The following is a 27,780-nucleotide window of genomic DNA, read 5'->3' on the forward strand; positions in this document are numbered from 1 at the left end:
GAACACTAGACTGCACTTCACCATTACATTTGGGGGACATTTTAAACAGAAACCACCAACAATAAGCTATAAATGTGAAAAACCTGTTATTAAGTAAGTCTGAGCTGAAACAAGAAGGCAGAGCACTCACTACCTTGTTTAACCTCAGTTGGGAATGTGTGCATCAGGCAACTCAAAATTTTGCCATTCTGTGAATGTCTGCAAATGACCACAAAAATGTGAGTATTAATTTTGGGATTACAAATAAATTTTGGTGAGTTCATAAACACAGAACTCGTGAAAAAATGAGAATCAATTATATTTAAAACTATGACATAGTGACACAAACACACCAGGGGCTTATTAAAGGAGGGCCTATAGCCTACAGCCCTGGCACCAAGAGCAGCCCTGGGAGCCCCTCCCCACCAGGTCTGGGCTCGGCACAGCTTCTTCCCCAGGGCAGCACAGCGCTGTGGGCTGGGGCCAGGGAGAAGGATTCTGGACCACGCTCCGTGTGTCCAAAGGCCGGCTCCACCACTCATTTTCTGGGTGACGGGGGCTGGTTTCCAGACGTGTTTATAAATCTTGTTTGGTAAATCTATATGGGACTTCTAATAAAAGGGCAAAGAGTATTCTAATAGAAATAACTGGGCCTCCTAGCTCAGGGCTGCCACTGAGTGCTCTGTATTTGGTGAGTGAACGAAGGTCTAATGTTTGATAAATCAGAATTCTTACATATGGGACAGCCAAGTTATATATACCTTTGTTAATTTCTTCCTATCCACAAGCTAATCATAGGGCATTGCTTAATGATTCTCCCCAATCATGACCTTTTTTGGGGGGGGGGGTATCCTCTCAGTATCGCCCCCTTCTTTCTCACTGATGGCATCTAATTGTTCCTCTTTCCCAAATAAGCAATACCCTGAAGAAGAGAAACTGAGTCATTCAACCTAAGGAATAAATGACCCCTTAAAAACTGTCAGAAACATCCTACCTAAACATCTTCTGAAATCTAGTAAAGGTGTGAACCATAAACACCTGCCTGGTATCCTATTTGTTTAGCCTTCCAGCCACCTGTCCAACACACGTTATCACTAAGCTCTTGGCCAGGTGCACCAGAGGAAGTAGGAAGTGACTTGCCCAGAGTTCCCAGTCTCATCAGAGGCAGGGTCAGGGCTCGAACCCAAGTCTCCAACTCCACACTCCACAGTCTCCAGAGAAAGACAACACCCACGAGATCCAGGCTGAACTTAAAGCAAGAGCTGTGACACACACTCTGGGGGGGAAATAAGGAAAACCAACCAGCCAGTCCCTGAAAAGAGAAACATGGATTTCAAAATGTAAGGCCAGAGTGTGTGTGTTTATTTATTAGGGTTGACTTTCCATTTCAGCTTCCAGGAAAAGAAAAACTCCTGTGAATCACTTAATATTAACCAGACTTTGATGTATTACAATAAAATAGGGAAGTTTACAAAAAAATTCCTGTGATTTGAACTGCTGAAAGGGCAGAAATGATCACAAATGTCACCTGGCCCAGCTCAGGGAAATCAATACTATAAAAGTGGAAGAAAACATTCACTCAAAACCATGATCCTTAATTCTATCCAATTCCATAAAAGCAGTGAGATATTCTTAGAAATTTGGAGATGGAGATAATCCAAAAAGTGAGCAAAGGCTCTAATTAGAAACCATCTCTGTCCTTCCTGTTGCCTGAAAGGCAACCTCAAATTTCTGATTAGAACCCCCTTGACCTCAGGATGAAGACACTTTGGGCCATGGATTCCCACCTCCTCCCCCTTCTAGTCCGGCAAGGATTCCCCATGTCCTCTACTCTGGTTCAGCCCAGCCTGGATTCTCCACCTGCTTCTTTATTATCCTCCAATCATTTTCCCTGGTTGCATACCACATCTCCCTTTGCATATGCCCAAGGCTTCCCAAAACACACCTGTGTCCTGGGAGCAACTGGGCAGGGGCACATGTTCTGAGGTGCAGTCTGCACTCTCAGCTGAAGGAAATGGAGGTCAGGTGCCCTGCAGTGCAAGTCAGCTCCAGAACTAAGGCCATTTCACTCAATGAGTCTGGGAACAGGCCCGTGTAACAGGCCTCATTCCCATCACCTAATTTTCACAGCCTTCCCTACACTTTGGCACTTCACAGGCCCAATCAAAACCTCAAGTTTTTCTGTTCTTTAATAAATAAACATTCCTTTCACAGATACCAGCCCAAAACTCATCAATGTACAAATATGTGAAAACAGACAGCAGGGGCAGAAGGTTATACGTTTCCCCCCTTTAGCGGGAACATGAATGAACTCCGCTTGGCAATGCCCTTGAGTGTCCAGGAGACAGTCTTCTCTGTCCCTACTGGCAGGGCCACAAGCAGTCAGGATGGCTTCTATCCAGCGAGGCCTTGGGGGAGAGACAGTTCAAACAGTCGCCTTTCTCCTTGGGTCATGTGGAGATTTTCTGAGGCCCTGGGCTCCAGAAAGCCACTGTAGCCAACACTGTCATCGCCCCATGATGAAGCTGGGCTCTTCCTCTTTCTCCTCCTCTGTCCCAGATGTCTCCTCAGAACTACTGGATGGCTGCTCTTGGTTCTGACTGGATCCTGTAATCACATGACATTCGGATTAGAGATGTCCAGACTCACTCAGATAATCCAGGATGCTTTAGAGAAAGAAGTGCTGTGGAGACATTAGGGAGCTGTCGTTCCTGGATGGACAAGTGAGCCGGGAGAGGTCCTCATCTGTGAGTCCTCACCTCCACTGCCCAGTATAAAAGGGTCCATCACAGAACTGATCTACCACCGCTGGTGGGTAGATCTCATCCTTATTAAAAAGATCCAGCAGCACACACAGCGCTGATGCCCCATACATCAAGCTTCACTGTTTGTATATGGTCCTCACCACCACTCTGCCAGGGCAACGTCCCCAACCAGCCCTTTAACATTTAGCATTTAATACTGACAATACTGCTGTTGATGTCTCAAGCTCTCACACTGCAGTCTGCAAAAGGATTTTCTTTCTCTTTTCTTCCCTAAAGTGATTGGAGGGTTGTTTTAAAATGATTTTTTAAATTGATTTTAGAGAGAGAGAGAAGGGAGGGGGATGGAAGGGGGAGAGAGGGAGAGGGAGAGAAACATCAATTGGCTGCCTCCTGCATGCCCTCTACTGGAGATGGAGCCTGAAACCATGGCGTGGGCCCTGACCAGTAACTGAACCTGCGATCTTTGGCGCTGGGAGGACAGTCGACCACACTGGCCAGGAGCAAAAGGATTTTAAAAACTGTGTAGCAAAGCGCTCTGCCCACACAAATATGCCAGCTTCCTGGCTCTTCCCACAGACTTAGAAACCTTCTCTTGACACTCCATGTGCAGTTCTGAATTCCAGTGTTTTCCCTGGCATGACTGCCAGCACCCACAGTGCCACTGAGCTGGCCAAAAGCAGAGCACAAAGACAACATGTTCCCAACTCCTCCTCCCTCTTTTTGGGAGCAGAGGAGTGGGTGAGAGCCAGAACAAGGCAGAGACAGAGCCCTCAGAGGCAGCACGTCCTCCAGCTCAGTCCAGCCCAGGTGGCCACTGCAGGCACTGTGGGCTCACCCAGGCTCATCAAAGGGCCTCCTCCCTGCAGATGTGCAGGAATTCCAGCACTCACAGGCACCCAGAGATTTGCTCCTGCTGGCATCACAGGGCCAAAGAGCTTCAAGGCAGGAAACCTTGGGGTGCCCAGGCACAGTATAGTCTAAAAATCACTTTCACACCCTAGGACGAGACACTTAAAAATACTCATGGCAATGGGTTAAATCATCTCTAAGATTTAATTTAATAAATTTAGGATATTCCTCCTTCTCCTCAACCTCATTCCAAAAAGAATGAGAAATTTCAGAAGTACAAATGGTGAGCATGTTTTAATAACTAATATTTGTTGAACATCTATTATGTGCCAGGCACTGTGCCAATTCTTTACTGTCTTGTTTAACTCTAAATACCTACCACATATCCATTTCACAGATGAGGAATAAAGCTCAGAGAAGTTAAGTAATTTGCTATGAAGGTCTCATAATCAGTAAAACAAGGATCCAGGATTCAGACCTGAACTATTTAACTCTTCAGGCTTCTAACAACCTTGTCTGAAGAAATGCATAAGGAAACTCAGGCAAAAGAAAAACAAGGTGGACACAGGAGTGAGGTGAGCATACTGAATGGATAAGCAAAATATGGTCTAGCCATACAATGGAATATTATTCTAACACATGCTAAAACATGGATGAACCTTGAAGACATTATATTAAGTGAAACAGGCCAGTCATAGAAAGACAAATATTCTATTCCTTTTATATGAGGTTTCCTGAATAGTGAAAATCACAGAGACAGAAAGTAAAATGTGGTTGCCAGGGACTGGGGGAGGAGGAATAGGAGTTACTGTTTAATAGGTATAGTTTCTGTTTTATAAGATGAAGAGTTATGGGGATTCATGGTGAAAATGGTAGCAAAATGATTTTAATGTATTCAATACCAATGAACTGTGCAGTTAAGATGGTAAATTTTATATGTATTTTACTCGTCCCACCCCCCCCCCACCACCCCCGCCACACACACACACACACACACTACAGAGATTGAAGGAAAAACTAGAGAGCAATAAAAAAACCTAGCTCTGAGCTCCCTGGACTCAGGGCAGTACTCCCCAGGCTCTCTCATGTCATGGCACACATGGAAAAGGATAATTCTCTGGCACATGGTGCAACTGGTCCAAGGCCTTCACTCAGCTTTTATCCACCCTGAAGGCTGAGGGGGGGCTCAAGGTCTCACCTCTTGCAGCCCATTGACCCATATGCCAGCTGTGGAATTCTGCTCTAGAACTTGGGTCTAAGGCTGGAACTGCTGATTATTTCTGTTTTATTCCGTAACTTAGCATATTCTGTCTCAGCCTCTCTAAGAACCATCAACCACACCTGGACAGGTCTGAACACAGGAGGACCAGAGCACAGGCTTTGATCTTATTCTGATCTTAAAGAAACATAAAGCCCTGCTGGGTAGCTCAGTTGGTTAGAGCTTCATCCCGATATGCCGTGATTGCAGGCTCGATCCCCAGTTTGGGCATATACACGAATCAATCAATGAATGCATAAATAAGTGAACCAACAAATCTATGATTCTTTCTCTTCCCCTCCCTCAAAAAAAGAAAAAAAAAGAGAAACAGTAAAATACTGATCAACCTGGATGTTTGTGAAATGGGGGGTTTTGGATGCTTGAGATGCTGATTAACAGGAGGGCTCAAAGCATTCATTGTGATTGAAAAGCCCCTAAAAATGTAAACACAATTGATTCCTGTGCGTGGGAAACATGTTGTCAGGGCCTCGAAGTATCATTCTCAAAGAGGAGAAATCTAATGACTATTCAAGTCATTTGGTAATTCAGCAACATTTTTTACCCACTCATTCTTTCAACAGAAATAAGTAATAAATAATGAAGCGCTTATTACTACTATGCTTAATGTTGAGGGCATAGGCATTTTAAAAATGCTGTCACAAATTATGATGTGGAGCAACAGGAATTCTCATTCATTGTTGATGGAAATGCAAAATGGTACAGCCACTTTGGGAGATAGTTTGACAGTTTCTTACAAAGCTATACATACTCTAATCATATGATCCAGCAATCATCTTCCTAGGTATATATTCAACAGATTTGAAAACTTATATCCACACAAAAACCATCACAGAAATGTTTGTAGCAGTTTTATTCAGAATCTCTAGAAACTGGATATGACCTAGATGTCCTTCAGTAGGTGAATGGATAAACACACTATGGTATATCCCAGTGGTCGGCAAACTGTGCAGGCACACACATACAACGCAATTGAAACGTCGTGGCCCGTGCCACGGGGCCAAGAGCCGCATGTGGCTCACGAGTTTGCTGACCACTGGTATATCCAATATAATACTATTCAACAATAAAAAGGAATGAACTAAAATTCACGCAGACATGGATGGATCTTAAATGTATTCTGCTATATGAAAGAAGCCAGCCTGAAAAGGCTACATCCTGCATGATTCCAACCAAATGATAAACGCAAAACTATAGGGACAGTGAGCAGATCAGTGGCTGCCAGGGATTGGGGGTGGGGAGGAGGTTGAATAATGAAGCACAGGGAATTTTTTAAGGCTCGGAAAACTATTATACATAATACTGCAATGGTGGGTACATGATACTATGCATTTGTCAAAATTCACAGAACTTTACAGCATAAAGAATAAACTTTAATGTATGCAAATTTCAGGATGTCAAGGATCCCAGGATAAAATGTGAAATATGAACTAAATTATATTACAAATGGATGAAACCTCTGTGAAGGGGATGAAGGAAAGATATTGACCTAAATAATTTTGGAAATAGCAGAGTCTGTAAGAGTAAAGGCAAAAAGAACTGTACACTGCACTGTATTAATTGATAAAGTTGTTTCCCACAGATAACAGGTTAACAATTCTGAAACCACTATTCATGTATACTGAAATTGAACAATTAAATAAAAGGATGGTGGATGGTGAGAGATAAGTTACTCACTGCTAGAGTGGAAAGCTACAGGCAAACAAGCTGAAAAGGCTAGAATACATGTGGCAATGGATTAGAGTTGGAGACATCAGTATGAACTCATGTTTAGCTTAACATAGATAGAAATAGATGGTTACATATAGAAATATCTATAAATATATGTATATACACTCTTTAGTAAACACATATATACTTCCTTGCTCTATCAGTTAAGAAGGCCTAAAAGTAACAACACCCTAGTAGTAAAGAGCATACCTAGTCCCCAGATCTTGGTTTCTAATATTTATCCTATCTAATAAATCCTATCTAATAAAAGAGAAACATGGTAATTAGCGTACAACCGCTACCCTTCCCATTGGCTAATCAGGGTGATATGCAAATTAACTGCCAGCCAAGATGGCGGCAGACAGCCAGGCAGCTTGAAACTAACATGAGGCTTGCTTGCTTCAGTGATGGAGGAAACCAACGTTCCCTGCCTGCCTTGCCTGCCTCTGAGCCTGCAGTTTGAAACATTGTAACAAATATAGAAGCTAAACAAAACCCCAGAAACCTGCTTTCAGCCAGCCAGGATCTCAGAGCTGGAGTTTTACATTGTTTCGATTATAGCACCGAAACAAACCAAATACCTGCTTTCAGCAGTGGAGGCCTAAGAGCTGGAGCCTCAGAGCTAAAGTTGGCCCAGAATAAAAAAGAAAAAAAAAAGAAAAAAAGCGGTTGGGAGCTTCTGTCACCTGCAAGCCTGAAAACAGCCCTCAGCCCCTCACCCAGACTGGCCAGGCACCCCGGTGGGGACCCCCACCCTAATCCAGGACACCCTTCAGGGCAAATCAGTCGGCCCCCACACATGCACCAGGCCTCTATCCTATATAGTAAAAGGGTAATATGCCTCCCAGCACCGGGATCAGCGGAGCCGCGAGGCCTCCTGGCACCGGGATCAGCGTGACAGGGGGCAGTGCCCAAACCCCGATTGCCCTGCAGCTCTGTGTGTGACAGGGGGTGGGGCCACAACCTCCCTATCGGCCCTGCTCTGTTCCTGACAGGGGAAGGCGCCCCAACCCCCTGATCAGCCCTGCTCTGTGCCTGATAGGGGGGAGCTCCCCAACCCCCTGATCGCCCTGCGGCTGTGTGTGTGACAGGGTGAGGCGCCCCAATCCCGATCGGCCCTGCTCTGTGTGTGACAGGATGCGGCGCCCCAAACCTCCGCCCCCCCCACGGGCCCTGCTCTATGTGTGATGGGGTAGAGCTATAACCTCCCCATCAGCCCTGCCCTGAGTGTGACAGGGTGTGGCACCCCAACCCCCTGATCCGCCCTGCTCTGTGTGTGACAGGGGGGAGCTCCCCAACCCCGTGATGGGTGCTGTCTGTGCATGACAGGGGGAGCTCCCCAACCCCCTGATGGGCCCTGCTCTGTGCGTGACAGCGGGGAGCTCCCCAACCCCCTGATCGACCCTGCTCTGTGTGTGACAGGGTACAGAGCCCCAACCCCCCTGATGGGCCCTGCTCTGTGAGTGACAGGGGGCAGCGCCCCAACCCCGATTGGCCCTGCTCTGTGCGTGACAGGGGTGGCGCCGCAACCTCCCCATCGACCCTGCCTTGAGTGTGACAGGGGGTGGTGCCCCAACCCCCCAATCAGCCCTACCCTGAGCGTGACTGAGGGTGGCATCGCAACCTCCCGATCCGCCCTGCTCTGTGCATGACAGGGACGGCGGCCCAACTCCCCAATCGGCCCTGCTCTGAGCCCGACCAGGGGCTGCACCTGGGGATTGGGCCTGCCCTCTGCCACCCGGGAGCAGGCCTAAGCCAGCAGGTCGTTATCTCCCGAGGGGTCCCAGACTATGAGAGGGCACAGGCCAAGCTGAGGGACCCCCCCTTCCCCCTGAGTGCACAAATTTTTGTGCACCAGGCCTCTAGTATATATATAAAAGCTCAACGACCGTTATGGTGGAATAGCCGGTCGCTATATGCACAGACTATCAGGGGGCAGAGGCTCAATGCAAAAGCTTCCCCCTGGTGGTCAGTGCGCTCCCATAGCAGGAACGCCGCTCAGCCAGAAGCCGGGCTCATGGCTGGTGAGTGCAGCGGCGGTGGTGGGATCTTCTCCTGCCTCCGCGGTAGCACTAAGGAGCAGTGAGCCAAGCAGTAAGAAGCAAGCAGGCGGGCAGTAAGGAGCGAGCAGGTGGGCAGTTAGGAGCAAGTAGGTGGGCGGTTAAGAACGAGGGGTCCTGAATTACGAGAGGGATGTCCACTGCCAGTCTAGGCCCGATCGTGGAGTCCCCAATTGTGAGAGGGCGCAGGCTGGGCTGAGGGACCCTCCCCTTCCCCACACGAATTTTGTGCATCGGGCCTCTAGTCTATATAATAAAAACCTAAGTGATCATTATGGCAGAATGACCAGTCACTATGATGCGCAATGACCACCAGGGGGCAGATGCTCAACGCAGGAGCTGCCCCTGGTGGTCAGTGCACTCCCACAGCGGGAGGGCTGCTCAGCCAGAAGTCAGGCTCACGGCTGGCGAGTGATCGGGCCTAAGCCGGCAGGCAGACATCCCCTGAGGGGTCCCAGATTGCAAGAGGGCATAAGCTGGGCTAAGGGACACCCCCCCCACCCCACCTCAGTGCACTAACTTCATGCACTGGGCCTCTAGTGATTTCATAGTAATCCACATTGGCTTAATGCAATCCCATGGTGTCATTCAGATTCGAGTCCCACACTGCATGGTGTCTTAATTAAATTATTGGACCAGCACAGACAACAAGCCAACAAGCAGGGATACTTCCTCTCCAACAACAGAACGGAACTCCTAGCCAGTTGCCCCTTACTGCTTTTAGAAGGGCTGAAAAGCTTGAGTGATTTACTCCAAGTCCGTCAAGAACCCAGCAGTACACAGAAGCCACCTTATGTCACAACGGAATATCACAACATTTAAGTTTCTATTCTTTTCAAACAGACAGCTGGAAAATCTATTTTCTCTTTCACAAAAGGAAACTGAACACACAAACCATTTTTGACAGTTATCCCTATAGCATTCCCTATCTTGCTCAACCATGCATGATCACTAATCGTTTTTAAATATGTACAGATATTAACTTCACTAATAAGTATAAGAACAGGCAGCGCCCATGCACTATAACAATGATTTTCAAATTTGTTTGATTAAAGCCCATAGCCCACAGCCCACATAGAAATGGAAAGATTCACAAAATATTTATTCCGAGTGTAATGAACTCTGATAGCTTCCTGTCTCTTTTATTCATGTTTGAAAAAATAATAGCTGCAACCTCTAAAATAAATTCATGACCCAGTGAGTAAAGAATCATAATGCTCAGACTCTGGAAATGTTCCTTGGATTGTTTTAAGAAAAATGGCTGAATCCTGGTCAGAACAGCAAGCTTTGTGGTGTTTTAACTTGTCCTATTCCCTACCCTCTCCATAAACCCAAGGTAGTCACCAAAGTCAACAGCCTCATAATCACAGTAGCTATGAAAAGTACCAGCCTACAAACCGCTGGAGGAGGCAAGCTGCATTGGGAGTGCCTCAGAAGTTCCACACACAGAGGTCTGTCCTTATTTGACCTGTCTGGCAGCTCCCTGAAAACTTACATTTGCAAGGATTACCTTCATTCAATCTGACTCTGTAGAAAACAGCCTCTTCCCCAGGCATTGTTAAAGAATTTCTTCTAGTCAAAAACCGTATCATATATAGTGTGTCTCAGTACATTTATAACTCAGAAGGAAACTGGTCCTTGAAGGGTCCAATCATATTGCAATATGCCAGTGAAAGACTGACTTTATCATAAAATCAAAAATCAACTGTCCAATCAGGAAATATGCCTAGTCAATCAGGGAATTGCCACAGATTCAGTAATGTTATGGAGAGTTGCAATTTTTTTTGTTGTTTGTTTCCTAGCATCCTGGGTCCTTCCTTCCTATCTGGGATCCCTCTGTCCCTGAATCTCAGCTCAGGGGCTCTCAGGGGAGTGGCTGGTATTTCTGGCCTTGTGACAGTTTCAAAGGTAGGCAAGATTGCAGCACTGTGGTATGTTGACACATTACTCACCTCCTATTCCTCCTTGTTAACAAAACTCAATTCTATCTAGGGTGCCACGTATCCAGCTCTCAATGATGGATCACGAAAGGTTAACGATAGTCATGACAATTCTTTTATCTACTCATCTAGCCTGATGGTAGCAAGAGATGGCAAAGTGACTTAGTACCGATCAATGACATATAAGATGACAACAGCTGAGCATTTCTAGAGGATATTTTGCTTTTCAGTTACAGGAAAAAAACCACACTAGGCAAGTAGCACTTCTTTTCCCTCTTCCTCCTGTTTTGAACATAGGTATGATGCCAGGAGCTGCAATAGCCATATCACGCCCATAGGACAAAGGCCAAAAGAACTGCAGGGATGTTGGGCCTGACACTACTGAACTGCTGAACCATACCAGGCTGCCACCTATCACCAGGTTTCCTGTTATATAAGAAAAATGAATTCCTCTTTGTTTAACTACTGCTGGTTGAGTCTGTCTGTTTCTTGCAGCCAAAAGCAGTCTTTTTTTAAAAAAAATCCTCACCTGAGGCTGTTTCATTGAGTTTTTAGAGAGTGAGGAAGGGAGAGAGAAATATCAATTGCCTCTCATACACACCCTGACGGGCATTTAACCCACAACCTTTTTTGGTGCATGGGATGACACTAACCAACTGAGCCACCTGGCCAGGGTGCCAAAACTATTCTTTTTTAAAAATATATTTATATTGATTTCAGAGAGGAAGGGGGAGAGAGGGAGGGAGGGTGGGAGGGAGAGAGAGAAAGGGTAACATCAGTGATGACCTTGATCAGCTGCCTCCTGCACACCCCACACTGGGGATTGAGCTGGCAACCCAGGCATATGCCCTGACCAGAAATCGAACCGTGATCTCCTAGCTCATAGGTTGACACTCAACCACTTAGCCATGCTTTTCACTCTTTTTTTCGTTAATCCTTGCCCGAGGATATTTCTCCATTGATTTTTTTTTTAGAGAGAGAAGGATGGGGGGAAAGACACAGAAACATCAATGTGTTTCTCACATTGACTGGTTGCCTTCAACACACACCCCAACTGGGGTCTGAGATGGAGCCTGCAACTGAGGTACATGCCCTTGACCAGAATCAAACCTGGGACCAGTCAGAGACTGATGCTCTATCCACTGTGCCAAACTGGCCAGGGTGGTGCCAAAAGTATTTTTAACTGACTTGCCAAGTGACTCAATCAGAGACAGAGGAACACAAAAACACCTTTGCTAGGGACATCTCAATCTTTCTTACTGGACAAGAATGAAGTAGGGTACAGCCTCAGCAATCTTACAACCACAGGACGACATAGCCTGCCTGAGGACAGGATGCTAAGGGGCAGAGGGAAACAGTGAATGCCAATAACAACGCGAAGCTCTTTTACTAGTCACGACTGAAGGAAGGTTTGTCCTGGACTTAACATGAGCTAGTATGTTCCTTTGTGCTTAATCCAGTTTGGCATTCTGACACTTGCAATTAAATGAGCCCTAACTAACAGAATAAGCCCTAATTTCTTTACTGGTCAGCCAGCCAATCAGTTCCAAACTCTAAATCTTATTCTTGGCAGGTCAGCTTCTGTGCAACACCATGAAAGATCACAACCAAGAAAAATGGTTATTACTCACCTTCTTTTTGTTTCTTCTGTTCAAGTTTCATCTTCTTTGCCAATAATTTCTTCTCTTTTAACTTTTGGCTACAGATGTAATATAGGTACATTAATCTCTTATTTTGTATATTAGAAACATCTACTTATAGGATCTTTAAAGATGTTATAATCACACGAACACTACACTAATAAAATGAAAGAAATACTTTATGATTCTGCTACTCCATTAACATTATCAAGCCATTTTTCTTCATGAATCAAGAGAAATCCTCCTGAGGTGATTAAAGCCATCTCAGAAACAATGGAGATGGTTCTTCATCCCAAGATATTTAGAGACGACTTGAAAAATCCTGATCAGCACTATAAAAGTGGGGTTCTACTGAAAGTAACCTCATAGGGTGACCTGATCATAAATCCCTAATTGGGCAGGTCATGATGGGCAGCCACGCCCCAAGCATATAACTTTTGTAAAAGATTTATCTTTGCCTTAAGCAGGCCATTGTTTTAGTGCATCTAGGTTAACAGAACTTTGAAATGCCTTTTCAGAAGTAACCTCGTCCAAGAGAGCACATAATCTGGTTAACTATCCTGTAATCCAGTCTCAGCCTTACTTTCTCTACCTTACTTCCCTCAATTCCAAATGCATAAAAGCAGCTGCAAACTGCCATTCTGGAAAGTATTTAATTAAGATCTTGATTCCCAGCAGCTGTTCTTAGTTTGGCTCAAATAAAATCCTAGAAAAATTCCCTACAGGGTTAGACATTTCTTAAATCGATAAGGGAGTACTTATTAAAACATACACAACATGCAACCTGTACACTTATATAGTCACTTAGGGGGGGTCACAGGCCCTAATTTAAGGAAGAAGCTAAATGAGAAGTTCAATCACAGCACCTAGTTAAACCTGAGGTTAAAATACAGAAGTGAAGAAGAGAAATCCCTATGATCATGGAAATGCTGACCTCCAAGCTTTGAAGAAGTTGTAACCAGCTGGGGGAGGGGCACAGTAAATGTCTGCATCTCTCCTGGAAAATTTGAAGAAAAGCCATTCCTCTACTGGATTGCTCCATGGCGGGTTAAACACCCAAGACCTCTAAAGGTTATACAGGTAAACTTTTGACTGCAAGGACTCATCCACCAACCATGCATCTACTTTCCATTTCCTGCCCTTAAGTCTCATTAGTTATGAGATGCCACAAAGCCCTTACCGCTTTTTTCGACGCTTTGCTGTCTGCTCCTCTGCAGCAATTTTATTCCTTTCCAGTCTCTTCTGAAACTCTACATCCAATTTTTGCTGCAAAAAAACCCACATCATTTAGACACACTGTGGGCTGGATATGAGAGCTCCCAAAGTCACACCAGTGGGGGTGCTACAGGTATATCTAGGTCTCCAGGGCCACTTCAACTTTAAGTGGTTGCCCCACAGAGGGGGTGGGAAATCAATACAGGGCTCTCTGATGGTGAAGTAACTCTGTTCACTAAGATACTGAAGCAGGGTAGTAAGAAACTAGGAAAATTATCCGGAAAGTGGAATGAGGAAACTGAGACAAGGGGTGGAACAGCTGAGCAATTAACAGCTAGCTAATAAATCACAAGACCCTAACCTCCCTAACTGAAGATGCCCAAGAGCAGACGGTTTAAATCAGCATAGTCAGGAAGCCAGAACAAAAACCAATTAGAGCCAGACTAATCCAAGATAAAGGTAAAACTCGCCAGAAAATGACCCCGGATCCTACTGTACACTTATTTTATTTTTTTAAATCCTTACCCGAGGATATTTTTTCCATTGATGTTTTTTAGAGAGTGGAGGGAGAGGGGAGAGGGAAGGAAGAGAGAGAGAGAGAGAGACAGACAGACAGACACACATTGACATGAGAGAGACAACTGGGCTGGGGATCGAATCTGCAATTGATGTTAATATGCCCTTGACCGGAATCAAATCCGCGATCCTTCAGTCTGTGGGCTGAAGCTCTAACCACTGAGAAAACCAGCTAGGGCTGAATCTAATTTTTTAAATCCAATTATTGGAAAATGAAACAGTATTGGGTAGTTTCCTCTTTCATAAAAAGCAGACATTTTAAAGTATCTGAATCTCTCAAAATGTATAAATGTATTCCCTGAAATAACAGCCATTATGAGAAGACTGAGGAAAAGGACTTTTCTAGTGCGTGTTGTAAGATTAAGAACAAGGGGCAATCTCTCATGCCCAATGTTTGTTATTTTTTTTTTTTTTTGCTTGTTTGTTTTTAATCCTCACCCAAGGATATTTTTTCCATTGATTTCTAGAGAGTGGAAGGGGGTGGGGGAAGGGAGAAAGAGAAAGAGAGAGAGAGAGAGGGAGGGAGAGAGAGAGAGAGAGAGAGAGAGAGAGAGGGAGATAGAGATAGAGATAGAGAGAGAGAGAGAGAGAGAGAGAGAGAGAGAGAGAGAGAGACTGACGTGACAGAAACACATTGACTGGTTGCCTCCTACCTGTGCCCCTACCAGGGTTGGGAAACCTGCAACTGAGGTATGTGCCCTTGACCAGAAATCGAATTGGTGACCCGAGACCCTTCGGTCCACAGGCCAATGCTCTAATAATTGAGCAAAATCGCCTAGGGCAGTGGTTGGCAAACTGCAGCTCTCGAGCCACATGCGGCTCTTTGGCCCCTTGAGTGTGGCTCTTCCTAAGCCTTAGGAGTACCCTAATTAAGTTAATAACAATGTACCTACCTATATAGTTTAAGTTTAAAAAATTTGGCTCTCAAAAGAAATTTCAATTGATGTACTGTTGATATTTGGCTCTGTTGACTAATGAGTTTGCCGACCACTGGGCTAGGGCATCATGTATAATGTTAAGAGGAGAAATCAGATTTGGAAAACCACAAAGAAACAGCCAAATAATATTTGATTAAATAGTATGATGGGCAAATATAGGAGCACTATACACCTCCACAAATCATCAGAGAGATACAAAAAGATTTAAACAAGTGAAAAAACATAGTTTCTTGAAGGGATGACCAACACTATAACATCCATTCTCATTCAAATTAAATTAAAGTTACATATTCAACTCAATTCTAGTGAAAAATCCAGCAAGACTTTTGGTGTGGATAAAATAACTCCAAATTTGCCCTAACTGGTTTGGCTCAACGGATAGAGCGTCGGGCTGCAGACTGAAGGGTCCCAGGTTCGATTCCGGTCAAGGGCATGTACCTTGGTTGCGGGCACATCCCTACTAAGGGGTGTGCAGGAGGCAGCTGATCGATGTTCCTCTCTCATTGACGTTTCTAACTCTCTATCCCTCTCCCTTCCTCTCTGTAAAAAAATCAATAAAAATATATTTTAAAAAAATAACTCCAAATTTTAATTCAAAAAATAAAACAAGTGATATGTTCAAGAGTATTTTTTAAACAGGAAACTTCTGGCCCTTCTAACCAAGTAATGCTTAACAGTTTTTACAGTATAATTTCTAAAGCAGTTCTCAATTTTTAATCAATTATTATTTGACACTTGTCAAGAAGAATTGCCAGCTGCCAAGCTAGAAAACTAAAAGAAGCAGACACATAGAAGCACACTAGTATTCACAGAAAACACACAGCTAACTGGAATTATAGGTATTCAGCCAAAAAGAGAGAATAAGAGAAATAATAGCTCAAGTGGTGTGAGAGATCCTGCTTTCTATTTAATTTCATGGCAAATGGCCTGAAGGGCTGTGCCCTTCTATACATAGGTGATTATCTTACGGTGCTAAGTCTGGCCTAGGATTAACTGGGCTCTACTTGATGTCTGTTTCTGGTGCTGACTTTAAAAGGTAGCCCTTACACAAACCAGGTGTATCTACTCTGTTTCAAATGCTTTTTTCTAAAAGTTATGAAGTGCACACTGTTCATACCCAAGCGCTCAGTCAGCCTCCTTGCTCACTGACCTTCTCAGCCATGGCATCCATGTAGTCCTGTCGCTGATATTCTCTCCGGCGCAGATGCCTGTACACATGGAACTCTCCGCTGCCTGCGCCAGCGCTTGAACCTACAGCCAGGATAGTTCAGAGTTCTCGATGAGCTCCAGTTATCAACACAGGCTACCTTTAATTAACAGTGACTAAAGAAAGAAACTCAATAATGGAAGGGACGGCCTGTCCTACTCCCCACTATACTGCAGAATCTAGCACAGTACCTAGTGTACAGTGTAAGCATCCTTGTGAATGTGGAATTCACTAAAAAGTCCACTCTAATGCAGTATTAAGAGAAGAAATAGAATGCACTTCAGTGACCGGAAACCTAGAAGAGAGCCTATGACCTTTCCCTCCCCACCAGGTGATTTTACGTTACATTTCTGAGCTAAAAATATATCCATGGTCCATTAAGTGAAAAAGTTGGTTACCAAATAGTATGTGTAGATCAACCATATTTTTCTAAAAACATTTTCTTCTTAAGCAGCAGTGGTTTTGTCTATAAAGAGGTTTGGAAGGCTATCTCAGAATGTTACAAGTGGAACGATGAAATTACAGGTGGTTCAAACTTTTTAAATACCTCTATTCTTTTTCTTTTTAATTAGAATACATTAATTCACAACCCAACAAAATAATAAAACTATTCCATGGAGAAATAACCAATATAAGGCATTATTAAAAACAATGCATAAGAAAATTCTCTAATGCCAAACCCCTTTGTTGGTGTAAGAGCAAAATACTGGACCAGTGAACATTTTTTTTCCTACTAGAAATCTAATTAACATATACTAACTGCAGGGTTTTTATATTTGTACTTCAAAAATTATATTTACATACACACACACTCCCCAAAAGACATTACCCATTACATCTCGGACAAATTCTGGGGGAGGTCGAGGTGCCCATTCACTCATTTTTTCTGGAATTGGAACTGCTTTGTCCTGAAACATTTCAACAGGAAAGCATTTATAAGTATAAACCTGCTGACAAAGTCACATCTCTTATAACCAAAGGATTTTAACTAGACTCATGAAATAAGGCTGCTTTGCTCCTTGGACTCAAAGCTGATTTCTTCCCTTGTCTTAGCTTCCCTTCATCCTGTATATTTTGGGGTCCATCACAGCCCGCAGGCTCATCAAGGCTATTCTGAGAAGAACTCAGAAACGGAAGTCACCATGTATGGCTGGAAGCCTCCAACTCTAACCCTACACTGCACAAGAGTCAACCCTTTCCAGTCTAAGATCCATGAGACCTGCTCATCCACCTGTTTTTGTGACTGATGGGGCCGAGGCCTGGGGAGGGTGAGCGACTTGCCCCCATGCCTCTAACGAGGTACTGTTTATTTTTTATTTAAAAAAAATATGTTTTTATTGGTTTCAGAGCGAGGAAGGGAAAGGGAGAGAATCATCCACCAGCTGCGGCCGGCAACAGGGGCATGTGCCCTGACCCGGAACAAACCGTGACCTCACGCTTCGTGGGGGCGACGCTCACCCACCGAGCCACACCGGCTTGGCTAACGAGGTACAGTTTAGAAGAAAATAACCCTTGTGCTAACCCACAGGCTCTCTCTCTACAGCCTAACGCTTCTGTTTACAAACGTTAACCCGGAAACGGTCTTGGAGCGCGGGAAGCCGCCCACCGCGCGCCCGTCCTGGCCGGGCTGTAACCTAAGGGCAGGAGGAGGCTCACAGTCTCTGGGGCAGCCTACTCCTCACTCAGGGCTGGCGCTGGGGCTCGGGTTGTGAACTCCTGAATCTGCAGGCGGGGGCGGTGGGCCCCTGGGCCCCCAGAGGCGCCGGAAGGGAAGGGGAGGCGGTGGGACGCGGCGGCCGACGAGCCCACGCTCCGTCTTACCGGGTTCTTCATGAGCCGCTCCAGCTTGAGCTTCTGCTCTTCCGCCGCATTCTTGGGGATGACGAGCGCTTGCGGCTCTTTCTTGGGCCTCGGCGGTCGCACCGAGGACGCGGCGGGACTCGCCATGACAGTTCTCCGGTTTCCCTTGCGAGCGGCGGCGGCGGCGGCGCGCAGGTCTGACGACAGAGACGCGCGCCCGCGACGCAAGCGCGGCCTCCCAGCTGGGCGGAACTGGGCGGAGTCGCGGCTGCTGAATATTCATGAGCCCGAGGCCGGGCGGGCTGCTTTGATCAAAGCCGCTGGATTTCATTTCCTGTTTCTGGGCCAATCCCGGCAGCCGAGCCGCGTCCCGGGAGGCGAGTCCCGCGTGCCCTAGGGTTCTGCTCCTCCGACCTCTCCAGTCCTTGGCCCGGCTCCGCTGGCAGCTCTGCTTCTAATGGCTCTCAGCCTCCCCGCCCGCCCTGGGCCTTTGTCCTGACTCTTCCTTGGTTCTGGTTCACTTCTCCTACCCATTTCTTCCTTTCTTTTTAAATTCTTTCTTTTTCTTTATTGATTAAGACAGTGGTTCTCAACCTTCCTAATGCCGCGACCCTTTAATACAGTTCCTCATGTGGTGGTGACCCCCAACCATAAAATTATTTTCATTGCTACTTCATAACTGTAATTTTGCTACTGTTATGAATCGTCATGTAAATATCTGATATGCAGGATGTATTTTCATTGTGACAAATTGAACATAATTAAAGCATAGTGATTAATCACAAAAACAATATGTAATTATATATGTGTTTTCCCATGGTCTTAGGCGACCCCTGTGGAAGGGTCGTTCGCCCCAAAGGGGTCGCGACCCACTGGTTGAGAACCGCTGGATTAAGGTATTACCTATGTGTCCTTATCCCCTCATTGCCCCCCCACCCCCACACTACTCCCGTTCATGCCTCCCCCCCACCCCCCTGTCTGTGTTCATTGGTTAGGCTTATATGCATGCATACAAGTCCTTTGGTTGATCTATTCCTCTTACCCTCACCCTCCCCTGCCTTCCCTCTGAGGTTTGAGCATCTGATCGATGCTTCTCTATCCCTGGTTATGTTTTTGTTTATCAGTTTATGTTGTTCACTATATTCCACAAATGAGTGAGATCATGTGATATTTATCTTTCTCTGACTACCCTACCCAATTCTGACAACCTGTTTATTTAAGATTGTGCAAACATCTTCCTAAGGACTGGGACCTACCTCTTTTGCCCACCTCGAATTACTCTGCAGCTGGCACCCAGCAAATATACCTCAGCCGAGTGAAGGGGACTATCTCACCAAGAAGAGAAAACTGCCCCTCACATCTGGGAGCTGGCCTGGGCGTTGGTGCTCTCCTGTTGGACATCACTTTCCCAGAGCACCAACATCACATCAGGCCATCCAGTGACCGCGATGGAGCGAGACATGAACAAGAATGCTTGGTATGCATGTTTGTTTGTATTTTTCCAGGATCTAATTGGCTTTATTAAGCAATTCATGAACAGGGCAGCATCCCTTCTAACAACTAGAAGGATGGTCTCTGTAATCATTTTTGATGGAAAAACACGAATATCTTTGGAACCAGAAAAAGACTGAACATTTTTGCCATTCTCACTAATATGAGTAACTGCTGCTTCTTTACAGCTTTGGCCTCTCAATTCATTCCTCCCACTTTAAATATTTAAGACATCCAATCATAGAATTGTCTCTGCTTCCTGAAAACATCTAATCCAGAGTAGGAGCCCACATACGTGAACCCTTCCCCAAATCACTTAGCCAAAACTTAAACCCTCTAAGTCCTCTGTAACACCTACTCTTTTGCAGAAGTAAGCGCAGTCTTCCTTCTAGAGAGGTAATGAACCCAACTTGTTCAGCTACAGGTATGTTCTTGATGGCCTTCACAATTGTTGGTTTTCTCATTCATTATTTGTTGCCGCTAGAGGGTAGCAGTTCTGTCTTGTTCACTGCTGTCTGCCCAGTGTCTGGGGCAAGGCCTGGCTTACAGTAAGGCACTCAAACATTTGCCGGATGACCCTGGGATCTTGGGGGCCAGGTACCTCAGATGCTCCCACTACTGCTGTCTCCTCAGCCTACTCCGCCCGGGATAGCTTGTCCCCTGGGTGTCCAAGGGTTAGACGGGTGGCTCCTGTGACAGGGTCCTGTATTAACACTACCAGGCCATTCTTGGCTGCCTGATAGTGGGTGGTTTTCCAGGGGCAAGTTCTTGAATGGCTCAAGTCTGTCACTGGAACCTAGGGAGGGCTTGGCCTGGGTATGGTCAGGGACACTTGACCCTACATCACTCACTCCAGCCATCCAAGCACCTCACTTTTCCTCAAACACACCACACACACACACACACACACACACACACACACACACACACACACACACGTTTACTTGGAGTGTCATTTCCTCCCTGGAGAACTCCCACACACCCTTCTTAGCTTGGCTTAAATGCTACTTCCTCTGTGAAACCTATGACTGCTCCCAGTCCCCTCCTCCAGGCAGGCAGTTGCTTTCTTCTGGTGCTTCCCCTGCTCTGGGTCCCAATGGCTGGCAGGGTAGATATCACATGTGTCCTCACCATCTCTCCACTCCCAAGTCTGGGGGCAGAGCTGAGCCAGAATCCCAGCATCTAATCCTGGCCTAGAATAGAGTGGTGCTTCCAGAATGCTTGCAGAACAGGGGTATGAGGGGAGAGAAAGGAGAGAGTCACAACTGCCTGAACAAATAAAGAATGAACATGTAAACGACATGATCAAGTGATGGGTGAATGAATGAATAAGGAAGCTAAATGAGTGAAAATATGAGAAAAATGAATGAACACTATAAAATAATATTGAATGTCAATTGTAATTGAAAAAAATAAACAATAAATAAATGGATACACCATAGTGAGTGAATGAGGGAAGGAAGGAATAAACACATGAGACAGTGGAAAATTTCAAAGCCAGGAGGGAGCCATATCCCTGGCAACCCCAGCTCAGGGTCTGGCACAGAGCTGGTGCTTGGTAGATAACTGCTGGATGAATGTGAAGCGAATGAATGAAGTGAGTGAGTGTACAAAGGTGGGAAAGTTAAGGCATGTGGGTGTGAAGGAGCTGGTAATAATCACTTCAGTCTGAGCTTAGTCTAAGTGTGTTGACATGTTTACCATCCTGATTTATAGATAAGGAACTAAGGCCCACAAGGGGTGAGTGACTGGCTCAGGTCACAGGGACTCAAACCCAGCAGTCTGGCCCTGGGTCTGTGGGGCCTTAAATGATGACATACTCATGGCTGGCTGGCCAAGGATCCCAGCAGATACTGGTGAGGGCCACCCTTCTAGGGCTGAGGCCAGATTTGAGGTCCTGCTCCCTGGGAGAAAAGGGTGCCTTACCAGCCTCTCTGCACATAAAAGTGGACTCAAACCTAGAGCGCCACCATATCTGCCACCAGAGGGCAGCAAAGCTCCGCCAGGCCCACATCTCAGCACCTAGGGAATGAGTCTCCTGCCCAGGAAGACACCAGTGCTTTGGAGTCTGGTGGGCCTGTTGCCAATGTTTGGCTCCACCTACTTGGGAGTGTGGGCTAGAAAATCAGCTTAACCTCCCAAAGGCTGTTCCCTTGTGCTCAGGATGCGACAAGCAAACCTACCCTTGATACTGCCCTGTGGGTACAATGCTGTGATGGATATACAGTGCCTGGCACGGCACCTGTCCCAGTTTAATCCCAGGACGAAGGGTGTCCCAGGACGTAAGACCTTCAGCTAAAACCTGGAGACTCTTGGGTAAACCAGGGCAGTTGGTCCCTATGGAGGGATGGTCACTCCCACCTCAATCCTTAGAGTTGTGGTTGGTCCTTAAGGAACCAAAACAGCAAAACTTTTTACAACTATTCAATCACTTGAGCTTCTCACTGAATTAGTGGTCTTTCCACAGTGGCCCTGCTGTTGATGACGAGAGAACAGTTCCACCAACGGGAACAAAAACAAAGATGGAGTATACCAACTCTGGTAAAGAGTTTGTGAGTTTCCTATAAAGATAAACACACATGTACCCTACAACCCAGCAACCTCCCTCCTGGGTACTTACCCTAGAGAAATGAAAATATGTGTCCACTGAAGGACCCGTATGTGAATGCAGAAAGCAGTTTGATTCATAAATGTCAAAACTGGAAACAACCCAAATGTCCACCTAACTGTGATATATCCCAACAGTGATACACTCCTCAGCAATAAAAAGAAAGGAATTATTGATACTTGCAACCACACAGATGAGTCTCAAAAGCATTATGGTCAGTGAATGAAGCCAGATTCAAAAGGCTACAACCCGAATGATTCCATTACTTGACATTCTGGGGAAGACAAAGTGAGAGGGACAGAGCACAGATCAGCAGTTTTGGACAGCTGGTCATTCAGGAGGGGTAGGAGGAGGGGTTTGACTTTAAAGGGCCAAGGGACATTTTTGGGTGACAGACATGTACATCTGGATTGTGGTTTCTTTTGCTATATGAGCGTACACATTTGCCAAACTCATTGAACTATATGCTTAAAAAGGGTGAATTTAATTGTATAAAGATTATGTCTCAATACACTTGACATAATACAGGTTTCCTTGCCAGGTTACAGGGGAGCCAACCCCCATTGTCTGGGTGGTTTTGGGGAGCACTGCCAGCCTTTAGCCCATTGTGCCCCCCTGGGCAGCTTACACCCTGTAAATCTTCCCTGCCCTGTCCAGTGTGGGGCAAAAGGGTGGGGTGGCAGGAAGAGGCTTTGTGAAGCCTAGAGGTTAATGTGGATGAAGTCCCACACTTCTGCCTCTGGACCCCACACACCCACATAACAGTCCTGGCTGCTCTGGCCAAGGCTGATTAGCGCTCGCAGGCCAGGGGCTCTTTCTGAACCAGGCCTCACTGAGTAATGGTAGGAGGTGCTTAGAGCTACAACTGGCGTGACCCCATCCTCCAGAGCTCTCAGTCCGACTCACTAAAGTACCTTCCTATCCCTGAATGTAGACCCCCATAGTAGGGGGACTCCGTGGTCTGCTGGCTGAAGGACCCAGTAGGATATATTCCTAGAAGTGGGATTACTGGGTCAAATGGGAGTTCCATTTTTAATTTTTTGAGGAAACGCCATACTGTTTTCCACAGTGGCTGCACCAGTCTGCATTCCCACCAGCAGTGCACGAGGGTTCCTTTTTCTCCACATCCTCGCCAGTGCTTGTCGTTTGTTGATGATAGCTGTTCTGACAGGTGTGAGATGGTTCCTCATTGTTGTTTTGATTTGCATCTCTCAGATTATCAGTGACTTTGAGCATGTTTTCATGTTGTTGGCCTCTGTATGTTCACTTTCGAAAAGTGTCTATTTAGGTCCTTTGCCCATTTTTTGATTGGATTGTTTAATCTTCCTTTTAAGTTGTATAAGTTCCCTATAAATTTTGGAGATTAAACCCTTATCGGATATAACATTGGCAAATATATTCTCCCATGCAGTGGGCTCTCTTGTTGTTTTGTTAATGGTTTCTTTTGCTGTGCAGAAATCAGAAACACCAATCAGAAAGGATAGATGCACCCCTATGTTCGTTGCAGCACAATTTATAACAGTTAAGATTTGGAAACAGCCTAAGTGTCCATCAGCAGATGAGTGGATTAAAAACCTGTGGTACATCTATACTGAGGCATAGAAGCATGGAACAGAGGGAAGGCAGGGGAGGATGGGGGACAGGGGTAAGAGATCAACCAAAGGACTTGTATGCATGCATATAAGCCTAACCAATGGACACAGACAGTAGGGGGGTGAGGGCATGTGCTGGGGGGTGGGAGCAGCCAGGGAGAGGTCAATGGGGAAAAAAAAGACATATGTAATACTTTAAACAATACAAATTTTAAATAAATAAAAAAAGACCCAGTAGGAGAAATGCATCACCCTGTCCAGGCTGGCCCGTGATCTCTCAGCCCCTGACATTGCCCACCCCACCTGCGCCTCACACACCTTCCCAGGGTGACCTCTTATGAATATGTGGGCCACCCACAAATCCTCAGCTGAGTTCCACATGCATGAGCAGGTCACACTCAAGAGGCCCCAATCCAATGATAATCAGAGTCGGTAACTTTAGTGGGCACTTTTGATATGCCAGGCTCTTTGCAGCTGGATCCTATGCATGATCTCACAAGAATCTTATTAGATACTATTTTAAACTTGTACATCATAAAATAAAATATACATGCAAAAATGTACAGAAGCATATAGCTCAATGAATGATCGCAAGCAAACACCTGTGTAAACCATTCTGGCCCAGAAAGGAAACGGCCAGCCCAGAGCCCACCCCTGACCCTCCAAATCACTACTCTGTGCTTTTCCTCCAGAGGTAACCACTCCTGGCCTGAATGGCCATCGCTTCCTTGCTTTCCTTTATACTGTTATATGCTTATCACCTAAGCATGCATCTCTAAAGCTCGTTTAGTTTGTCCTGTTTTGGGAACTCTACATACTTGGACTCAATCTCAATGCATTTTAAATATTTTCCTTTTACTCTGTGGCTCACTTGTTTACTCTCTAACTAGAATCTGTCCTCAAAAAGAAGCTCTTCATTTGAATGTAATAAAATGTATCACTATTTTCTTTGTTTAGGGCTTTTTGTATCTTATTTAAAAAATATATTTTCTGCCCTGGCCAGTTTGGCTCAGTGGATAGAGTGTCAGTCTGTGGACTGAAGGGTCCTGGGCTTGATTACAGTTAAGGGCATGTACCTCGGTTGCAGACTCTATCCCCAGCCCTGGTTGGGGCGCGTGTGGGAGGCAACCAATCGGTGTGTCCATGTTTCTTTCTCTGTAAAAATCAATCGAAAAATATCCTCAGGTGAGGGTTAACAAATATTTATGCTTCAGAGAAGAAGGGAGAGGGAGAGAGAGAGAGAGAGAGAGATATAAACATCAATGATGAGAGAGAATCACTGATCATCTGCCTCCTGCACGCCCCACTCTGGGGATCAAGCCCCGCAACCCAGGCATGTGCCCTGACTGGGAATAGAACCGTGACCTCCTGGTTCATAGGTCAATGCTCAACAACTGTGCCATGCCGGCCGGGCTTCCTGTTTCAATCTTCCTAGTCCTCTATTTTCTGTTCCCTTGGGATCACTTCCCAAAACAAACTACTCACACTTCTGGAGGGAACCCAGGCTGAGATAGTTGGTACTTGGAAGTGACTCAAGAAAGCAGTCCCTCAGGATGGGATTATGGGCTGGATCGTTCACTGGTCAAGCTACAGTGAGGACACCTCTGCTGGGGGTGAGGTGGTGATGACTCTTGGATGCAATAGTAACATGATTACTAATACTCTCTCCTATGATTGGCTGTCTCTTGCACACCCACTACCGGGGATCGAACCAGCAACCTGGGCATGTGCCCTGATTGGGAATTGAACTGTGACCTCCCAGTTCAGACGTTGATGCTCAACCACTGAGCCACACCAGCCAGTCTCTGCATGGTTCTTTTTCATATTTGCTATGTCCTTTTAATAGTGTCCAGTTATCTGCTGAAGTTTTTTATATTTAAAAAAAAAATTTCTTTATTGATTAAGGTATTACATATGTGTCCTTATCCCCCCATTACCCCCTCATCCCCCCCACTCATGCCCTTACCCCCTGTTGTCTGTGTCCATTGGTTAGGCCTATATGCATGCATACAAGTCCCTTGGTTGATCTCTCCCCTTTACCCCCACCCTCCCCTACCTTCCCTCTAAGGTTTGACGGTCTGATCGATGTTTTGCTTCTCTGTCTCTGGATCTGTTTTTGTTCATCAGTTTATGCTGTTCATTATATTCCACAAATGAGTGAGATCATGTGATATTTATCTTTCTCTGACTGGCTTATTTCACTTAGCATAATGCTCTCCAGTTCCATCCATGCTGTTGCAAATGGTAAGAATTCCTTCTTTTTTTACCACAGCGTAGTATTCCATTGTGTAGATGTACCACAGTTTTTTAATCCACTCATCTGCTGATGGGCACTTAGGCCATTTCCAAATCTTAGCTATGGTGAATTGTGCTGCTATGAACATGGGGGTGCACATATCCTTTCTGATTGGTGTTTCTAGTTTCTTGGGATATATTCCTAGAAGTGCGATCACTGGGTCAAATGGCAGTTCCATTTTTAGTTTTTTGAGGAAACTCGATACGGTTCTCCACAGTGGCTGCACCAGTCTGCATTCCCACCAGCAGTGAGTAAGGGTTCCTTTTTCTCCGCATCCTCGCCAGCACTTGTCGTTTGTTGCTTTGTTGATGATAGCCATTCTGACAGGTGTGAGGTGGTACCGCATTGTCGTTTTAATTTGCATCTCTCGGATGATTAGTGACTTTGAGCATGTTTTCGTATGTCTCTTGGCCTTCCTTCTGTCTTCTTTTGAAAAGTATCTATTTAGGTCTGTTGCCCATTTTTTGATTGGGTTGTTTATCTTCCTTTTGTTAAGTTGTATGAGTTGAAGTTTTTTATTTCATCTTACATAGCATATTAAATTTTTTTGTGTGTGTTGATAATTCCGATATCTGAAGTTCCCATGCATCTGTTTCTATTATCTGTTGTTTCTTCTGGATTTCTTCCATGATATTTTATCTCCCAGTATGCCTTGGTATTTTTAAATGGATATTTAGGATTATGTTCACTACCTCCAGAGAGGATTTTAATTTGCTTCTGTCAGGATACACGTTCTAGCAGTCCATGATTATTTTAATTCAATTTCAGGAATTACGATCATTGGAAGCTGGACTCTAGTCCGTGTGAGAGCTAGTTTATTTCTGGCTCACTCTGACTCTGAAGATGTAGCCCTCCGTGGTTTTCACTCCATAGCACAGAGACTTTAATAGCAACCCCCGTCTTGGTGGGCCCTATCTGTATTCAAATAATTGTTCCCTGGCCCCGCAAGGCTGTCAAAGAGCTCCTCGGGCTCTCAGACATTCATCCTTTGCTTCCAAATTGGCAGACAGCTTTAGGAAAATGTGGCTTCAAACGCTGGGATCAGCTCTGGATTTCTGGCGTTTCCCAGACCGTAGCCTCGTTATTCTTCCCTACCTCCTTACCACTCTAATGCCTCAAGCAGATTTAAAAGAATATTTTGGCCAGCTGTTCTAACTTCCTTACTGGGTAGGTTGGTTGCAGGAAATATGTCATCACCAGCAATGAAAATCTTAGTAATCAATACAATTTTTTATCTCCCTTTTTCAGATAAAGAAACCAGATTCAAAGAAGTTAAGTATCTTGCCCAAGATCACATTGCAGGCCATGGTGGGACTGGGATAACAACATAGAGTCTGACCCCAAAGCCTCTGTTCTCATTGTTATGCCAACTCCTTGGCTTACAGTTCTTGATGCACTGGGCTCTGCTTCTTCCCTGCAGCTTGCCTCACCTCTGCCTTCTCTAATGCCCAGGGCCCCCACAGACCCGCCATGCCTCTGTGGCTATTCCTTTGGCCTCAGTTCCTTTCATGCAGGCCTTTACCCAGGGGCCGGGCAGACTTGTGCAGGGAACAGAAGTTCAGGTGCAATGAGATGGGGGAGGCTTAGACATCGCTTCCCCTTATGAGGCTCTGAGTAGCAGCTGAGTTTGCACAAGCTTTATTTGGAAGCCTTCCACCCTTGGCTGACTCATATGCAGCTTGGGTCAACTCACACTCTCTGTAATTGCATCTATGTCTTTTTCTTTTTTTTTTTTTTTTTTAGAGTTGGAATACATTCATAATTTAATGATGCATTGTTTAGAGATGTGTACATATGAGGTAAAACTATAAGGGAAATCAAAGATATGCTAAACATAA

The 27,780-nt window shown here is 45.3% G+C and overlaps 2 protein-coding genes across 8 annotated transcripts in view; both read right to left on the bottom strand.

The window, feature by feature from the left end:
- The window catches only part of ORAI2 (ORAI calcium release-activated calcium modulator 2), a 28,839-nt gene extending 15,381 nt beyond the window's left edge, over positions 1-13,458 (bottom strand). The window contains exons 1-2 of one of the 2 annotated variants that reach the window (XM_059693561.1): positions 13,400-13,458; positions 12,211-12,278 (exon numbers count right to left, since the gene is read on the bottom strand). The gene's annotated coding sequence lies outside the window, so the exon portion shown is untranslated. The remainder of the gene's footprint in view (positions 1-12,210; positions 12,279-13,399) is intronic. The other variant, XM_059693556.1, reaches the window with a different exon arrangement.
- Positions 1,319-18,112, bottom strand: PRKRIP1 (PRKR interacting protein 1). Of its 6 annotated transcripts, none has more exons than XM_059693562.1 (7): positions 17,977-18,112; positions 16,985-17,063; positions 16,099-16,199; positions 13,400-13,485; positions 12,211-12,278; positions 11,233-11,262; positions 1,319-2,586 (listed from the first exon to the last, which is right to left on the bottom strand). In XM_059693562.1, the coding sequence occupies exons 1-7, from the start codon at positions 18,100-18,102 to the stop codon at positions 2,486-2,488; spliced, it is 591 nt and encodes a 196-aa protein (XP_059549545.1). In that variant the 5' UTR covers positions 18,103-18,112; the 3' UTR covers positions 1,319-2,485. The 6 variants fall into 6 exon arrangements, with proteins under 6 accessions (XP_059549545.1, XP_059549550.1, XP_059549547.1 ...); XM_059693567.1 differs by having other exon boundaries at positions 2,151-2,586; positions 11,233-11,267; XM_059693563.1 differs by lacking the exon at positions 1,319-2,586 and adding an exon at positions 2,669-3,014.
- Between the last annotated feature and the right edge of the window lie 9,668 nt (positions 18,113-27,780).

The sequence above is a fragment of the Myotis daubentonii genome, chromosome 4 (assembly GCF_963259705.1).
Source record: "Myotis daubentonii chromosome 4, mMyoDau2.1, whole genome shotgun sequence".
NCBI classification, from domain to species: Eukaryota; Metazoa; Chordata; class Mammalia; order Chiroptera; family Vespertilionidae; genus Myotis; species Myotis daubentonii.

Excerpts from the sequence above, each read along its gene's own strand:
- PRKRIP1 (XM_059693562.1), bottom strand. The coding sequence starts at position 18,102 with ATGGCGAGTCCCGCCGCGTCCTCGGTGCGACCGCCGAGGCCCAAGAAA. Across the intron at positions 17,064-17,976 it reads AGCGGCTCATGAAGAACCCG|GACAAAGCAGTTCCAATTCC; the intron begins GTAAGACGGAGC and ends GAAATGTTTCAG. Across the intron at positions 11,263-12,210 it reads ACAGAAGAAACAAAAAGAAG|TTTTGGCACCCTGGCCAGGT; the intron begins GTGAGTAATAAC and ends AAAAAAGAATAG.